General features: G+C 56.9%; 6 protein-coding genes across 6 annotated transcripts in view; 3 read left to right on the forward strand and 3 right to left on the reverse strand.

The window, feature by feature from the left end:
* Positions 1-564: 564 nt before the first annotated feature.
* Positions 565-726, forward strand: POSPLADRAFT_1049094 (hypothetical protein; the record flags this gene model as incomplete). The annotated part of the gene is made up of 1 exon (XM_024479659.1): positions 565-726. One exon carries the CDS (start codon positions 565-567, stop codon positions 724-726), a length of 162 nt encoding a protein of 53 aa, XP_024335722.1.
* A 321-nt stretch (positions 727-1047) lies between these two features.
* POSPLADRAFT_1075788 (hypothetical protein) lies at positions 1048-2593 on the reverse strand (the record flags this gene model as incomplete). Its single annotated transcript, XM_024482857.1, has 7 exons — positions 1048-1297; positions 1351-1475; positions 1518-1624; positions 1678-1869; positions 1924-2026; positions 2086-2305; positions 2370-2593. 7 exons carry the CDS (start codon positions 2591-2593, stop codon positions 1048-1050), a joined length of 1221 nt encoding a protein of 406 aa, XP_024335723.1.
* Positions 2594-3169: 576 nt separating this feature from the next.
* On the reverse strand, positions 3170-3996 carry POSPLADRAFT_1049096 (hypothetical protein; the record flags this gene model as incomplete). Its single annotated transcript, XM_024479660.1, has 2 exons — positions 3170-3773; positions 3824-3996. 2 exons carry the CDS (start codon positions 3994-3996, stop codon positions 3170-3172), a joined length of 777 nt encoding a protein of 258 aa, XP_024335724.1.
* Positions 3997-5309: 1313 nt separating this feature from the next.
* POSPLADRAFT_1152024 (hypothetical protein) lies at positions 5310-6179 on the forward strand (the record flags this gene model as incomplete). The annotated part of the gene is made up of 1 exon (XM_024486611.1): positions 5310-6179. One exon carries the CDS (start codon positions 5310-5312, stop codon positions 6177-6179), a length of 870 nt encoding a protein of 289 aa, XP_024335725.1.
* Positions 6180-10111: 3932 nt separating this feature from the next.
* POSPLADRAFT_1067381 (hypothetical protein) lies at positions 10112-13411 on the reverse strand (the record flags this gene model as incomplete). The annotated part of the gene is made up of 4 exons (XM_024482180.1): positions 13345-13411; positions 11833-13293; positions 10398-11133; positions 10112-10345 (listed from the first exon to the last, which is right to left on the reverse strand). Exons 2-4 carry the CDS (start codon positions 13194-13196, stop codon positions 10112-10114), a joined length of 2334 nt encoding a protein of 777 aa, XP_024335726.1. The 5' UTR covers positions 13197-13293; positions 13345-13411.
* A 277-nt stretch (positions 13412-13688) lies between these two features.
* Positions 13689-14402, forward strand: part of POSPLADRAFT_1184641 (hypothetical protein) — a gene marked incomplete at its 5' end in the record, with an annotated part of 2364 nt that continues 1650 nt past the window's right edge. The window contains one exon of the mRNA XM_024489093.1: positions 13689-14384. Coding sequence (XP_024335727.1) covers positions 13689-14384 — 696 coding nt within the window. The remainder of the gene's footprint in view (positions 14385-14402) is intronic.

A 14402-nucleotide genomic window follows, 5' to 3' on the forward strand; every position in this document is an offset into this window, starting at 1 on the left:
ATTCATCAGCGGCTGTCCCAGCCTTACAGAACACGCGTTAGTACCCAGCGGGTGGCATCCTATATGACAATCAGATCTCAACGTTCCTCGCCTCCACCGACACAGCATCTAATAATCTCTGACGCTCACTCACGACGAGTCATTAGCTGCGACAATCTCAAGCAGGCAAGATCACAGGCGCGGCGCTGAACATGTTTCATTATAGCTCGATATTCCCGTAGCGGAGCATATCAGCATCCAGTACAGCGATACGTTCCACCGTCCTGAGGATCGGCTTGCACAGAGCAGGAGCGCCGCATTCCAGGGCACACGACGTCATAATTCTTACGTCGTGCAGCAGAGATCAGCCCACAGTAGGAACAAACCGTAAGAGTGCGCGGAGAACGGTGGTACTCTCTCTCACCAGGACCCTGAAGACGGCGACTCCAACTCCAAGCGATGAAAGTTCGAGACGTTCGTCGAGGGGCGCGACGTGATCGGTGTCGTGGAACTGCATCACAAAATTGATAATGGAAGTAGAGGAGTCCAAGAAAGAGTCCGTGTTGACAGCGTCACCAATTACACATGGCTGACGCATATGACTGCCGCCAGGCCCTGCGTAAGGGCAAGGAGTCCGAGTGCCCCACGGACAGAATTGCCTCTCAGAGCATAAGAATGAGGGATCCGCCCAGCCGGACTCCGGAGAACGAGCTCCAGCTCGGATGTCGTACCATGAAAGGAAATTAGCCTGGATGTGTTAAATGGTAGGCATGACCATAGTGTAACTCCCTCTGAGAGCTGTATGATGTATGGTGCAATTGCTCGTCGAAGCTGTCTGCAGAGCAGGAAAACGCGGAAGTTGAGAGTGAGAGATCATTCGTCCGCATTCAGTTTTGGAAGACAATGATGTTTGCAACACCAATACTGCATTCATCTGGCGAGCTGCACTTCATGCTTCATCGCCTTGCCGTTCTCTTGGAGTCAACGAGATTACCCAGTCTCGGTAAGGTGTTGAGCGGAAGGCCCATACGGTAAGTTCGACAGAAACCAGCCACCTACCAGCACGGCTCACGTTCCTCCACTGAAGTTCATGAGACCCCATATAGACACTCTGCAATCCTGGCTCCCGACGGCGAGCCACCGGCTCCTTTCAGCTTGATCTTCCTCCCCCATCTCGTCTTCGCTGTCATCGCCTGGGACAGAACCCACGTCCGCTGCGCTAGTACCATACCTCGCGAACGATACGGACTGGCAGTTCTTCTTGTGGTACACAAGCGTCCCCAAAGGTTTCACAGACTTGGTGGAGTACAGTCGAACTCTGCGCCGACTCACTCGTGAGCGATTCGAGGATGCCTGTGAGTTGTCACTCACTTTCCATCCCAGCCACCCACGGCACACACACGTCCGTCATCTCGAATGGCAACGGAGCCGTTCCCTGGGTGTTTGGTCCGGTGGATCGTACAGACTGCCGATGTATCCTGGGCCTCCTCGGCAGCCTGCCAGAACGTTGGCCTTGTGTTAGCCAGCACCTAGCACACGACCCAGTCTCGAGAGGGACGTGCCTGCAGGTCGTAACGGCCGATCAGGTGGTCGGCAGACACTGTGAGAGCGAAGCTATTGTCGCGAGAGACCGCCATGGCCATAACTAGCAAATTCCGTCAACATTTGGCCTAAACGATAACCTCAAGGAGCGCATACCGGACTCAACGTGGAGTCTGACATTCCAAATAGACTCCCAGCCTGCACCCTCAACGGATGTTTCCCTGTCGCTCCGGGTATATCCCCATGCCGTCACGCCGCCGTTCTCGTACGCACAAAGCAGCCGCAGCTGCGTCTGCCCAGATATATGCGGATGCGCGACCTCATACAGGTGTATCGACATGATAATACCTGATTGAGCACTCAGCGATCCGTGTGAGGGAACAAGCAAGCGAATGAGCGCACCTGTGGGATTGGCCCCACGCCCGTCAGGCAACTTCGACGGCAGGCCCGCCTTCCCGATCGCGGCGTGCAATCGTTGCTGCGAGGACAGATCCCATATGTCTGCCTGGTATGAGAGTTGCGCTGAGCGACGAGGGAGCCGTGTCTACACATTGGCGGACTCACCAAGGACGACTCCACGAGATTCGGGAGCGCGATGAGTGCGGCCTGCCCCTCGCGCCGCGGCAGGAGCGAGAATCGGCAGTAGTTCAGCGCGTTGACATCCATCGAGCAACGAAGCGTTGGCGTCTGCAGCCCGGGGGAAGCTGCAGACTGTCCAATGGTCGATGCAGGCTCTGCATCGCGTGCGGCGGACCAGACGTGCAGCTTATTGTCCCTCCCATGGCTGTACCGAAGCAGGACGCGTCAGCGAAGTCCGTTCAGTTACAAGTAACATGCGGCAGACGGACGTGATGATGCTGTCCTCCCACTCCTGGATGCCTAGTAGACCGTCCGTATGCGCCTGCCAGACCGCGGTGGGGCGCAGCGTGCGCGTCGATGTGATGGTGACAGTGCCCGACGAATCACCAGAGTACAGGCGTTCGTTGTCGTCGGAGAAGTGGATGACATTGACTTGGGCGACGTGTGTACGGAGAATGTGGGACGGAGATGGTGGTGGCGGCTTGGAGAACATACAGAAAGAAGACCGAATGAGACGCTCTTAAGCGCTCAACGCTCTGCCTTGCAGAACTTAGGACGGTATCTTATATGGATTCCATGCAGCGATGTAGCGAAAGCTAATGACAATCTAATACATTCTACACAACCGGGTGCGACTACACGACATATCATGGCTGATACGGTTAGTACTTAGGTCACAACAACTTGAAGCGAATATTGTGGATGCCTACGAGGCACACGAGCCTACGCTACAACCCATACAATGGGATGGTCGCCTCGAGTAAGTAGAATCGGCGGACGATCGACGCAGGTAAGAAGAGCCGCAAAAGTATGGCGTCGAGTCCACAACGACGTGGGCGCTAGGCGCACGCCGGTAGCAAACATCCAGTGTGGGGACTCGGGTCTGGGCAGTGCAGCCGGGGATGAAGCTACAGCTTGAAGGGGTATATGGGGGAAGTGGCAGGGGACTATACGTATCGTTGGGGCCAGGGATGAACGCTGAACTGAGACGAAATGCGCGATTACAGTCAAATGCAGCTGGTAGGGGTTGGCGCAGGAGTCGTGATAAATAAATGGTCGGACAGAGGAATCAGAAGTTGGACCAGGAGATGACGTCCTCCCTCGGGCCGCCGGGCGCGTCGAGGGTGACGGTGACACCGAGACTGGTCGTCCGGATCGGGCGCTCCGCCTTGAGGCCCTTGACGGGCTTGACGAACACCCACGCGGGCACAGCACCGAGGTCGACCTCGCCGGGCTTGAACACGCTGTCACGCCCAACAATGCACCACCCGTCGTCGTAGCTCTGCACCAGGGTCACACGCTCGCCCAGGCTGATCACCAGCTCGTCCGGCAGCGTCGGGTTGAACAGCTGCCGCACCTTGCGCTTGCTGCCTTCGTCGAACACGGAGAACGACGACGCAGTCGACGCGCGGTTGGACGAATACGCACTGCTGCGGAATGAGCCGGACAGGACGGAGAGGAACGAGCCCGTGGACTCCGGGCGCGCATTCCCTCCGGGATGCGGGGGTGGTGCGAACGGCGCAAAGGGGCGCGGCAGGTTGCCCTCGGCGGTGTAGTACTCGATGATCTCTTCGCGCGTCGCGTCTTTGGGCAGGACCGTCTTGTCGGGCATTACGACGCTCGCCGTGAGGTTCGATCGCGAGAATCCGGTGCCCTGCCGCATCTGGGGGCCTCTGCACGACTGGGTTGGTGACCATAAGCTTGCTCGTGGGAGAGAACGCACCTAGGTGTAGGAGCCGTCTCCGGGGCCTCTCTAACGACGCCACGGACGGTTACGAAAGCGGAGGAGCGCCTGTCCTCCCTCTTCCTCGCCTGTCTCTGTCTCCATATATGCACCGCGAGCCATATCGCGCCGCCGACAACAATCGCGCACGCGACGGCGATGCCGATGACCATCACGACATTCAGCGACGACCCAGAGCCGACGTTCTGAGAGCCTGCATCGCTGCGCTTGACTAACTGACATTGGGGCGCCATCTTCGTACGCTTCTTTGACGTTGCTATGTTGGTTTTCGTGTTCACGTCTAGTATTGCAACAATCGTGGGGCCGAGCGAGAAAAACGAATGTCGGGTGAAATGAACGACTGGGATAAGTTAGCTAGGCCGGTCAGTAAGCCCCCTGTGTTGGCCAAGGGCGGAGAGCGGGCGGGGGCATGCAACAAGCAGAGAAGAGGTGAGAGCGCACATCGCAACGGTGGCGCACGAACCGGTCGATCGCGAGACGCGCGACAACCGATCTCCGAATTCGGCTGTGGATATTGAACACGCTCGCCTCCTCTCAACCCGCGCCGTGGTATTCCAGGATGGTTCTTATCTGCTTTTGGTCTAAGACTGATGTTTGCTCAGTTGTTACTGTGATCATGAACCACTCATTACGTCCACATGCGGACTAGGCGCCATCTCATCCTGATCAAGAACGACGAAATAAGCAAGGCGTGTGTCTTCTTGCGTAGATCGTCAAGCTCTCCAGTGTTCCTTGTTGTCGCTGAACAAAAGCTGTACTATCAGGGCATGAGCTGCCGATTCTGGCGCGAATGCGGGCGTAATTACTTGCATGTGCCCGCCTCGAACGCTTCTGCACCTTGCGGTCGTCGGATGGATTGTTCGGCAGTCACCCTCTGGGCTCGAGAACGGATAATTGTCGTCCTGACGCGGTGGACGATTTGCAGTGCCAAGTTAAAGCTGCGTGGCTACGTCGCCCCTGCCCTTAGAAGACAAAGGGGGTCCGACTATTTCTAAGTTGAGGAAAGCTGGAAGTCGTCTCGAGTCTTCGACTCTGAGGAGGTACAATATATTTCACACTCGCGAGCGAATACACCGCTAATGCTCCCGAGAAGCAAGCTTGCTTAGGCCTCAGGCCTCCCATTCTTCGGTCCTCCCGGCCATGGACTTCAGTTAACTTTGAACGGCTCAAGGTGATAACCTATATTGGATACGGGGAGCTCCAACACGTTACAAAGGACATCTCGCCCTACCGGTATCGATGCTGCGTCTTCAGGACAGCACCGTGTTCTGCTTTCGCAGCGCTGTGCGGGCGTGCGGCGGCTTGCAATTTTGGTAGGGAGCAGCAAGCAAGCTCCCTATCTCTCTTTACTTCTTCTCGCGCATTGCGTCCATGCTGCTTCGTCTGCAAGCCGTCGATAACATGACACGTACACTTACACTTCATCTAGCTCAATTTCTGCTGACCACAGGCAGCAACTCACACCATGTCTCCGCCTCTGGGTAGCCCATACAAGACGCTCAACGACTCCGTTCGCCAAGACAGCGTGCAACTCGCCGGAGTCCTAGTCATCCTTGCCATCGTGCTCGCAGGCGGAATCTGGCTGTGCATCCACTTCTACACAGAGCGGCGCGCGGCCCAAAGAGACAGACTAAACGCAGACTCCATCCCCTCAGAAGCGATGCAAGTCCCCTCGATGAACCCAAGCACGTATGTTGACCACTCCGTTCGAGCACGCAGTGAGACTCGAGCGCAGCGGAATATGTCCAGGGCCCGGCTCCCAGACAGGGCCCCCGCCACCCGAGAGGCCATCCGTGTACCCGCCGCCGTGAATGGCCACCCCACGACTGAGGATGCCGTCTCCTGCGTGCCCGCGCCCTCACCCACCACTTTGCTGCGTCCCGTGCCCGAGTCCATCCCGCGCCCTCAGTCTGTATCATTCGCCCGCCCTATATCAGGCTCTTTCTCTTTCTCCGGCCCGCGGACCTCGCACCGCTATGGCGCGTACCGCACAAGCACATACTCGATCGCATCCTCCGTCTCTGCGCTCGACGAGGTGCACATGCGCGCCGTCCGCCAGGAATTCCGCCCAACGCTTCCGGACGAGCTCGCGCTTACGGCAGGCGAGCGTGTCGCGGTCGCGAGGGCCTGCGGCGACGGCTGGTACATCGTCGGACGCGACAGCCGTGGACGCCCGGGCGACATCGAGCTTGGTGCCGCGCCGTTGTGGGCGTTCGCGACCCCCGTGGAGGGTGTGGTGCCCGTGCGTCCGCAGCGGACGTCAAGCCTTGGCATCCATGTCACGCTTGACACCACGGGAGGCCTGTGCTTCTCGTGGACAAATGCGACATCGTGATATAGCTGCTAAGCCTCCGCCGGGTTGGCTAGGGCATTCCGAAGGTCTGAGCGGCATACATCACTGGAGCTTGTCATATGGACACCTGCATGAACGCTTCGGGCTATGGACTTGACTACGACGTATAACGGAGTTTCGTCGTGTCTGCACTCGAGAGAATCTGGTTGTAGGCTATTCAACTGCGACGGCTACATATAACATATAAGGCAACAGCCCATCGAGTGCCAGAGCTCCGGCATCCCCGCATATCTTTTTAGGAATTATGTACGCATAGTGATAACCTTGCATCGCACAGAAAACCACGAAACTCATGATACTGCATGTGATCTGTGGCAACGGCCATCGTAGCTAACTATTTCCTACGAAACGGTCGATTCCCTGCATAGAGATACAGGGAGCGTCGCCTTCACGAAGATTTTCGGACGGGGCCATATTCTGTTCCTTTCAGCCGTGAACATGCCACCACGCCTGACCCCTGATGCTGATAAAAGCAAGCCACTGACCATTCTCTACGTTGCGGACAAGAACAGATACCCATGCTATATGTACGATCATTTACTACAACCTGGTTGGTCGTGATATACTCCGAGGTGACCTGCGGGTAGACGTTGCTCTTTCTAGTCGAGTCTGCGCGAGATCTGATCTTTCAAAGGCGACGAAGGCGGGAATGTATCCTGAAGCTACAGACTTGAGCATCCTACGCCAGCTGACCAATTAGAGGATCTCCTCCGGTCACACCCTCGTTGGCCAAGAACTACAATGAGTGAGGAAGACCATAGGAAACGATTACTTTATCCTTGCTCACCGGGAGCGTTCTGGGGACCGATTGTGTGCGCACCTGAGCACTAGACAATAGTTTTGATCAGACAAACTAGGTCTCAGCCTGGTCGATTCTTCACTTTAATTAAAATATTCTCTTAGTATACCAGTACGAATACACACAGACTGTATACTTCCTTGTGGCCAGAATGTGGCTACAGTCGAGATCTATTCACGATCGATCTAGACACTCACTCACATGGTGTGATGGCTGGAATTTTTCCAGAGCCGCATTCTATGCGACCCTTAGATCGCCCATGGTACGGTCATACCAATGCCATGGTCTCGTACTTGAGGCGCGCGTCTTGGACCAGAGCGAGCGCGTGCTTTATTTGGCTCACCTGCCTATCTTGGTAGTGAAGGTGGCTGGGCACCTTCCCATCCCGTTGAGAATATAATCCTGCATGACTCCCGGACATTTATCTTTTGGGGTACCATATTTTTTCCTGACCCGTGGGCATCTATTAGTGTCTCCTGAAGTCCTGCTCAAGCTTATAACTTCAAGAGGTAAGACTTTCCCGATTGGGCAACACTGCCAGCCTACATATCAAAGCACTAATTCAATATTTACATTTGCTTATGCAGGAACAACTCAGAAGATTCTGTATGAAATGCATAGCGTGTATCCGCTTTGACATACCACTCTCAGCCATGTTCAGCCACCAGTACCTTCCCGGATAGGCAGGTGGACCAAAAGAGGCGCGCGGGTATCCCCAAATCGGTTTGCTGTCAATCGCTCATCTCGGAATGACGGTCTTGCAGCAACTTGCTTTTCCTCAAACTGGATGCCCTTGGCACCTCCATAAAGCTCAACGTCTATACTCAGTGTATAAGCAACACTTGGCCTTTTGCTTGCCTGGAATCAATGGACAACGGCTAGACGGGACCTCGGTCTCTGAACACGGGCCGTGATTGAAACTCATGGAACGCCCTGGGGCTTTATTAACAAAGACTTGGTTCCACACGCAATGCCCGGTCTCGCGTCTCGCTGAATGTGTTCGACGATCAGAATACGGCAGCTGCCAATAGATGGCTCGGAACAACACAACGTATAGGTGAGCCCTCTGTGTCCTGTCCTGTCTTTCATCTCGCTGAAGATCACAGACTCATGAGTACAGTGCACGCTAGCATCCACTCACATGAGAACTGACACCGTCGAGATGCACCCCTGGACCTGGACCTGATAGATACGGATTACTCACATAGCTAGCATGAGCATTTGCAAGTGATTCCGCCCAATAGCCGCCGAAATTCGTACATCATCGGGCACAATTCCCCGTCGGGAACGTGTCAGGTACGAAGGGTGAAGTCTTGTCCCTAACCTTATGCGTCTTGTGACGTTCACATGGCAAAGCCTCATTCCACGTAATGGCAACGCTGATTTCATTAAGAATCACAACACCACGTTCAGCTCCGGTGTTCCACATGTCTTCCGTCTCTCGGATTGGACTACTCGAGATCATGTATGACGCAGACAGTGGCAACGAGAATTCACCTTTCACCTCACAACCTGATTGGAAGATGCGCAATTTACTTCATGTCGACGTTCTACTGTCCTCTACCACATTCGGGATGTCTCCGTAGGTAGCTCTCTTCTCACGTGGGGAACAATATCAACAGTGGCATGCATATGTCCTGGCGGTGATCTTCCATTTTCTGCCACACTGACCACGTCCACAGAACATCATGACAGCAACACATCTAGCTCTGCATGCTTCGCGCTGATTATTGGAGATAATGTGTCGTATCCCCGAACATTCCCAGCATCATCCCACCTGGACTGCGCCCAAGGTGAGTCACAGTGGATCTACGCCGATGTGCTTGTGCCTGAAATGTGGTCCCATCCTTCCACAGAAGCGCGATCTTGGACATTCAATGAGAGTTACATCGCAATCCACATTCATGTCGGATATCGCCCGCTCCATGCTGGCGACACGTCGAGCGTGAGTGAGCTCTCACAAAGCCGAATTAGCAATGGACCGGACGTTGGCAAGACGCGTTGAAACTGAGAGCGTCGACTCGGTCTAAGCGCTGGGTTCCAAGCGAACAGATACCTGTCTCCCTGAAACGGTAAGCGAAACGCATGTCCAAGTACGCACAAGGTCGCGCAACCCCTCGGCTCTCTGAAGCGAACGGCGACTACAGGCAGGCTGCCATGGATTGGGAACTGCCTTCAGTCTCTAGCATCAAGGTTATATATTGCCCCCCTGGGCTTGACCGCCATGCGAATGCAACGTAGCGCTGATCTCGCCGAGGTCCTCGCACTGTCAGGCCGTTGTTCTTGGCTTCTCTCGGTGGCGTACTTCAACTGACTTCAAACGGCGCGAATAGCAAGCTAATCAGCTGCACTGGATACCGGAAACGCCAATGGATTTGGGGGAGGACATCAACGGGCGTCGATGCCGCGACTCGCCATCCGGTGACCACTCTGTTCTACTGGACCGCTTTGTATCCTCTCCTGCGCTCATTCTTCAGGTACCCGAACACCTGTCCGAAACAATGTCATCACGATCTAATGCAAGATCTAATGTGTCATCGCGGCGCTTCTGTTCTCTACCGCCTTGGCCGCGTTGATGCAGTTATCGCCTCACTATCAACCTGTACCATTGCATTCCCCAGTCATGCCTACCTCGAGGTGAGCCCAAAGTCTGTATCGGAGTGCTTGCGCCTGAACTTTCTGCCTCTACTTCTTCGGATCTCGCTTTACACGCTCGGCGAGTGGTAATCAAACTCATGATCCCGGTCCGCGATCAATGCTGAGTGTGATGATTCCATCTCGAGGTAAGGTTAGCTCCCACGAGGCCAAGCCGAAGACGTCCACATCCTCTTCAGAACAGGAATGTGTCCTGTTTGAGCGCGCGCTGGTATGCACATTTATCAGGCAACGGTAGACAAGCTCAGGGCCTATCTCTCTTCACTCTTCTCCATGCACCACGTCTAGGCTGCTACGTCTGCGAGCCGAAACGGGGCGGACATCAATCGCACGACACAGCGGCGCACTTGGACTTATAACCTGTCTATCTCTTTCTTGAGTGCTGTCCCAAGCAGCGCTCCCCACCATGGCCCCCAGCCCGACCGTGTTCGCTCGTTCCACCGATCCCCTAGGCGGCGCATTAAGCTCCTCGCCCGACTCTGTACGCCACGACGACGTCCAGCTCGCTGGGCTCATTGTCGCCCTCGTCATCGTGCTCGTAGGCGGATCCTGGCTGGGCATCCACTTCTACAGGAAGCACCGTGAAGCGCGGAGAGACAAGCTGGGCGTGCGCATCCCGGACGTCGCCCCTGCCCCCCAGGAGTCGATGTAAGTCCCTCGAGCCCCACATCCAGCACGCAACGCTCACCGTTCCCTGTGCACAGGGAGACCCGCGCACGGCGAGAAGTCTCTAGAGCTCAGCTCACCGCAAGCGTCGTCCTCCCAGACCGAATCCTCGTCACCCGCGAAGCCGGATCCGCATCCGACCACCTCACTCCCCTCCCGCCCGTCTCCCGCGTACCCGTGCCCTTGCCCACCGGCTCGCGGCGCAGCTCCTTGCTGCGCCCCGTGTCCGGCACCTCCACCCTCCCCCAGCCCGGCCCTTCCTCCCAACCCATCTCCGACCCCTCCGTGCCGGGCCCGCGGGCCTCGCGCCGCCACGGCGCGTACCGCACGAGCACATACTCGACCGCGTCCTCCATTTCTGCGCTCGACGACGCGCACGCGCACACGCGCACGGTCCGCCAGGCATTCCGCCCCACGCTCCCGGACGAGCTCGCGCTCGCGGCGGGCGAGCGTGTCGCCGTCGTGCGGACATGTGGCGACGGCTGGTGCATCGTCGGGCGAGACAGCCGTGGACGCCCGGGCGACATCGAGCTCGGTGCCGCGCCTTTGTGGGCGTTCGCGGCGCCCGTGGAGGGCGTGGTGCCCGTGCGTCCGCAGCGGACGTCCAGCCTTGGCATCCATGTCACGCTTGACACTCCGGGAGGCCCGTGCTTTTCGTGGACGAATGCGTCATCGTGATGCAGGGACTGACTCGGAGCTGCAGCTAGGTAGGGCGAGGGCATGCTGGTCCCGGCTGGTGCTTGTGATACGGACATCTGCATTGACGCTTTGGGTCGTCTGCTTGGCTGCATCATGTTGAGAACGTTTTCACTGTACCTGCGATTGGGCAGACACGGCTGCAGGCTATCTAATGGCAATGACTATGTAGAACACGAGACGATAGACCATCGAACGCCAGCGCTCCAGCGCCCTCGCACTTGTATAAATCATGTACACATAGCGACAGCCCTGCAACGCAGGAAAAAAATCAATTCTCATTCTACTACATTGACACGGAGTGAGGCAGTGGCCATCGCGGCCGGCCATTGCCTACAAAAGGGTTGGTGCCCTGCATGGAGGGACAGGCGAAGGGTTGCCGTCTTCAGATAGACGGACTAACATAAATAACTGGGCGATATGCCTTCAGACAAAGGGGGAGCAGAAGTCGTACATTACGGAAATTGGAGGGTAAGCCAGCGCGAGTGTCCCGTGAATTGTGAATTAGTGAAGGTAATGAAAATGTCCTCAGGCCGGGACTGCTTGAGGTAGCGCCGATGCCAGATCATGCGGAGGTGCCGCAGAGAGCAAGTCGATGGGAGAATATAGCACTGGGAAGAGGAGCTGTACGACGAAGAGATAGGGACGCAGAGTGGAATTGCGGGATCATTGCGGATCGACCGCGCCTGCCGCGCAGCTCGCGACAGCTCAAAGCAGCGGAGCAACGTGCCGCGCGACGACTCACAGCAGACATGAGCGGACGGTCGGGTAAATGGGCAAAGAGCGCAGAAGAGCAAGATAAGTTACAATCATGGGAACCTCTGTTCGGTGGCAGGCGGCATAGGGAATGCACGCATTGTCGCGATGGCCTCATCGCCAGTGATCGTCGAAAAGCGTGACATCGTCGACTCGTGCATCGAGACGGCGCGCAGGCGCCCCTCAACCTCTTCCTGCGTCAGGTCTAGAGCGGCAATCAGGGACTTCATCGCATGTTCGCCAAACATGTTTCCGCTGGAGTTGCTGGCGACCGAGTCCGTGTGTTCGTGTTGGGCCGGCGGGGACACACGGTATACCGGCACTTCCTGCACATCCGCAAACGGATTCGAGAGGCGCTCGGACTGGCGGTAGCTCGCATTACGAGTATCACTGGCGCTGCGCGTGCGACTGATGCGGCTTGTACGGCTCCCGCTGCGGCTGTTGCTACGACTACGATTGCGGTTCGTCGGCGAGCGGTGGAGCTCCTGCGCATTGAAGAAGGGATTGGCAACGCTGCGCCGCTGCTCGGCGACATCCGCGAACGGATTCTGGACCTCCTTCGGCCCGGCAACGTCCTCTTCCCCGAGAGTGAGCACCTCCGCGGACTCCCATTTATGGATGGCCGACGATGTTGCCACAGGCGTCGGCTTGGCCAAGCCTAGCGTAGGCGACATTGTGCCCGAATCGACGCGCACAGAGCGCATCGAGAGGAAAGAGTCGTCATGGACCGTCGAACCGTCCCATGAGACGCCACTGTCCCCGCGGTGAGCGACGAACGCCGGCGCGGGCTTCTCGAGAGCGAGCTCCTGCGCGAGATTGGGGTGGTACTTTGAGAATTCGAACGGCGGGATGCCGAATCCGTGGTCCTCGTCGGAGAGCTTGGTGCGCGTCGTACGGACGCTGGGCGTGGACTTTTTGAACAGCGCACGGTTCTTCTCCTCCATCTCCCGCGAGCTGTCATGCGACGGCGAGTTCGGGGCGCCATCATGGTTGTCGTGCAGCTTCTTCCAGTTCTCACCTCGCCCACCATCGCGGGCGCCGGCACCGCTAAGGTGGCGCTTCGAGTAGGTGTAGACGAGGAAGATGATGAGACCAGCACCCGCAAACGCACCGACACATGCGCCCACTACCGTCCCGACGGGTATAGCGGAGTTGCTGGAGATGTCAGAGGCGGCCGACGCAGATGCAGAAGGTACGATAGATGACATCGGTATCAGAGTTGGTGAGGTTGTTACAGTTGCTGAAGCGAACGAATAGTCCGAGATAGAAACACTCTCGACGGAGCCCGAAGCGTTGAGGATGAGGCTGGATCCGGTAGCGGCAAGTGCGGACGCTGTGACGGAACCACTCAAACCAGCAACGGATGGTTCGCGGGCGTCGAGCGCATCACTTGACCGCTTCTTGAAATGTTTGGGCGATATACGCATGACGGACTAACGACAGAATGGCGGTTGGAGGTAAAGAGCGACTTGGGGAGGGAATACAGCCTGCGTGAAGCAGGTGCGAGACAAGGACCGAGCCGGTCTGCATCGCTGCTTGATTAGATGAGATATGCTCGAAATGAAAGCGACGTACCTGTCGACAAGGAGCAAGAACGGGGCGGGCGTGGCTGGCTGACCTGCACCGCCGAGTCTGCGTCGTGGGCGAGGGAAGAATGAGTGATCACTGCCCGTTGTTCTCTGCGCCTGCGCGACCCCCATCACGTCGCAACAGCCCGGCCGGCTCTCCTACCAAATGTATGGCCGTCCCCGGCCGGGACGCCGACGTTACATACTAATAAGTAATATCTGGCCGCAGCGGTTGTCTCCGAACAGCTTCAAGCGGTCAGTCCTCTGTGCGTGGTTCTAATCGGAAGAGGTCATTCATGCGAATTTACGGGTCTACAGCTGTGCCGCCGAACGCGCGAGCGTACCAGGGCAATGCAAATGGACGACCCCCAAGCCAATCCCCGCATCCCGCCCCCAGGCGGACGTTGCGTTTTCGACGCGTTGCCTGACGAGCTCATCGCACATGTATTCTTGCTCGGTATGCCAGAAGCTCCCGTCCACGACTCAGCGGACGAACACCTCCTGCTTGTTGGTGATACACGTCATAGTGGTGATCAAGAGGACGTCCCAACTGCGGACCTCAACTTTGAGCTTCGCGTGTCGCATACCTGTCGACGCTGGCGCGGTATTGCCCTTGATACCCCGCGGTTATGGACCACCATCGAATTCACTGACTCAACGGCGCCGTCGTTTACCAAGGAAGCTGTGTATCTGACGCGCTCGCGCAACGCGCCCATAGACGTCTTGGCGGTCTTGCTGGACACAGATAGCGTGTGCGATGACGAGCAATTCCCGGATGGGCAGACCTTGGTCAACAGCGCTCGTGAAATAATCACTATCCTGGCGCTTCTGGAAGCACACTCCTTTCATCTGCGCTCCCTCCGAATCAATATTCCTAGCTATCCCAGCATGTATGCTGTACGCTGTGGCCTGCATGGCTTCGGGCCCGCGCCGATCCTCAAAGTCATGGAGTTAGAAAATCTGCACCTGGACGGGAGGTTCGACCGGCATTTCCACGCGGCGATGTTGCAAGATATATTACACCAAGACCTGGTCCCCTTCCAAGGTGTCACACCAAAGCTGGAA

This window comes from Postia placenta (genome assembly GCF_002117355.1).
Source record: "Postia placenta MAD-698-R-SB12 unplaced genomic scaffold POSPLAscaffold_13, whole genome shotgun sequence".
Classification (NCBI taxonomy): Eukaryota; Fungi; Basidiomycota; class Agaricomycetes; order Polyporales; family Adustoporiaceae; genus Rhodonia; species Rhodonia placenta.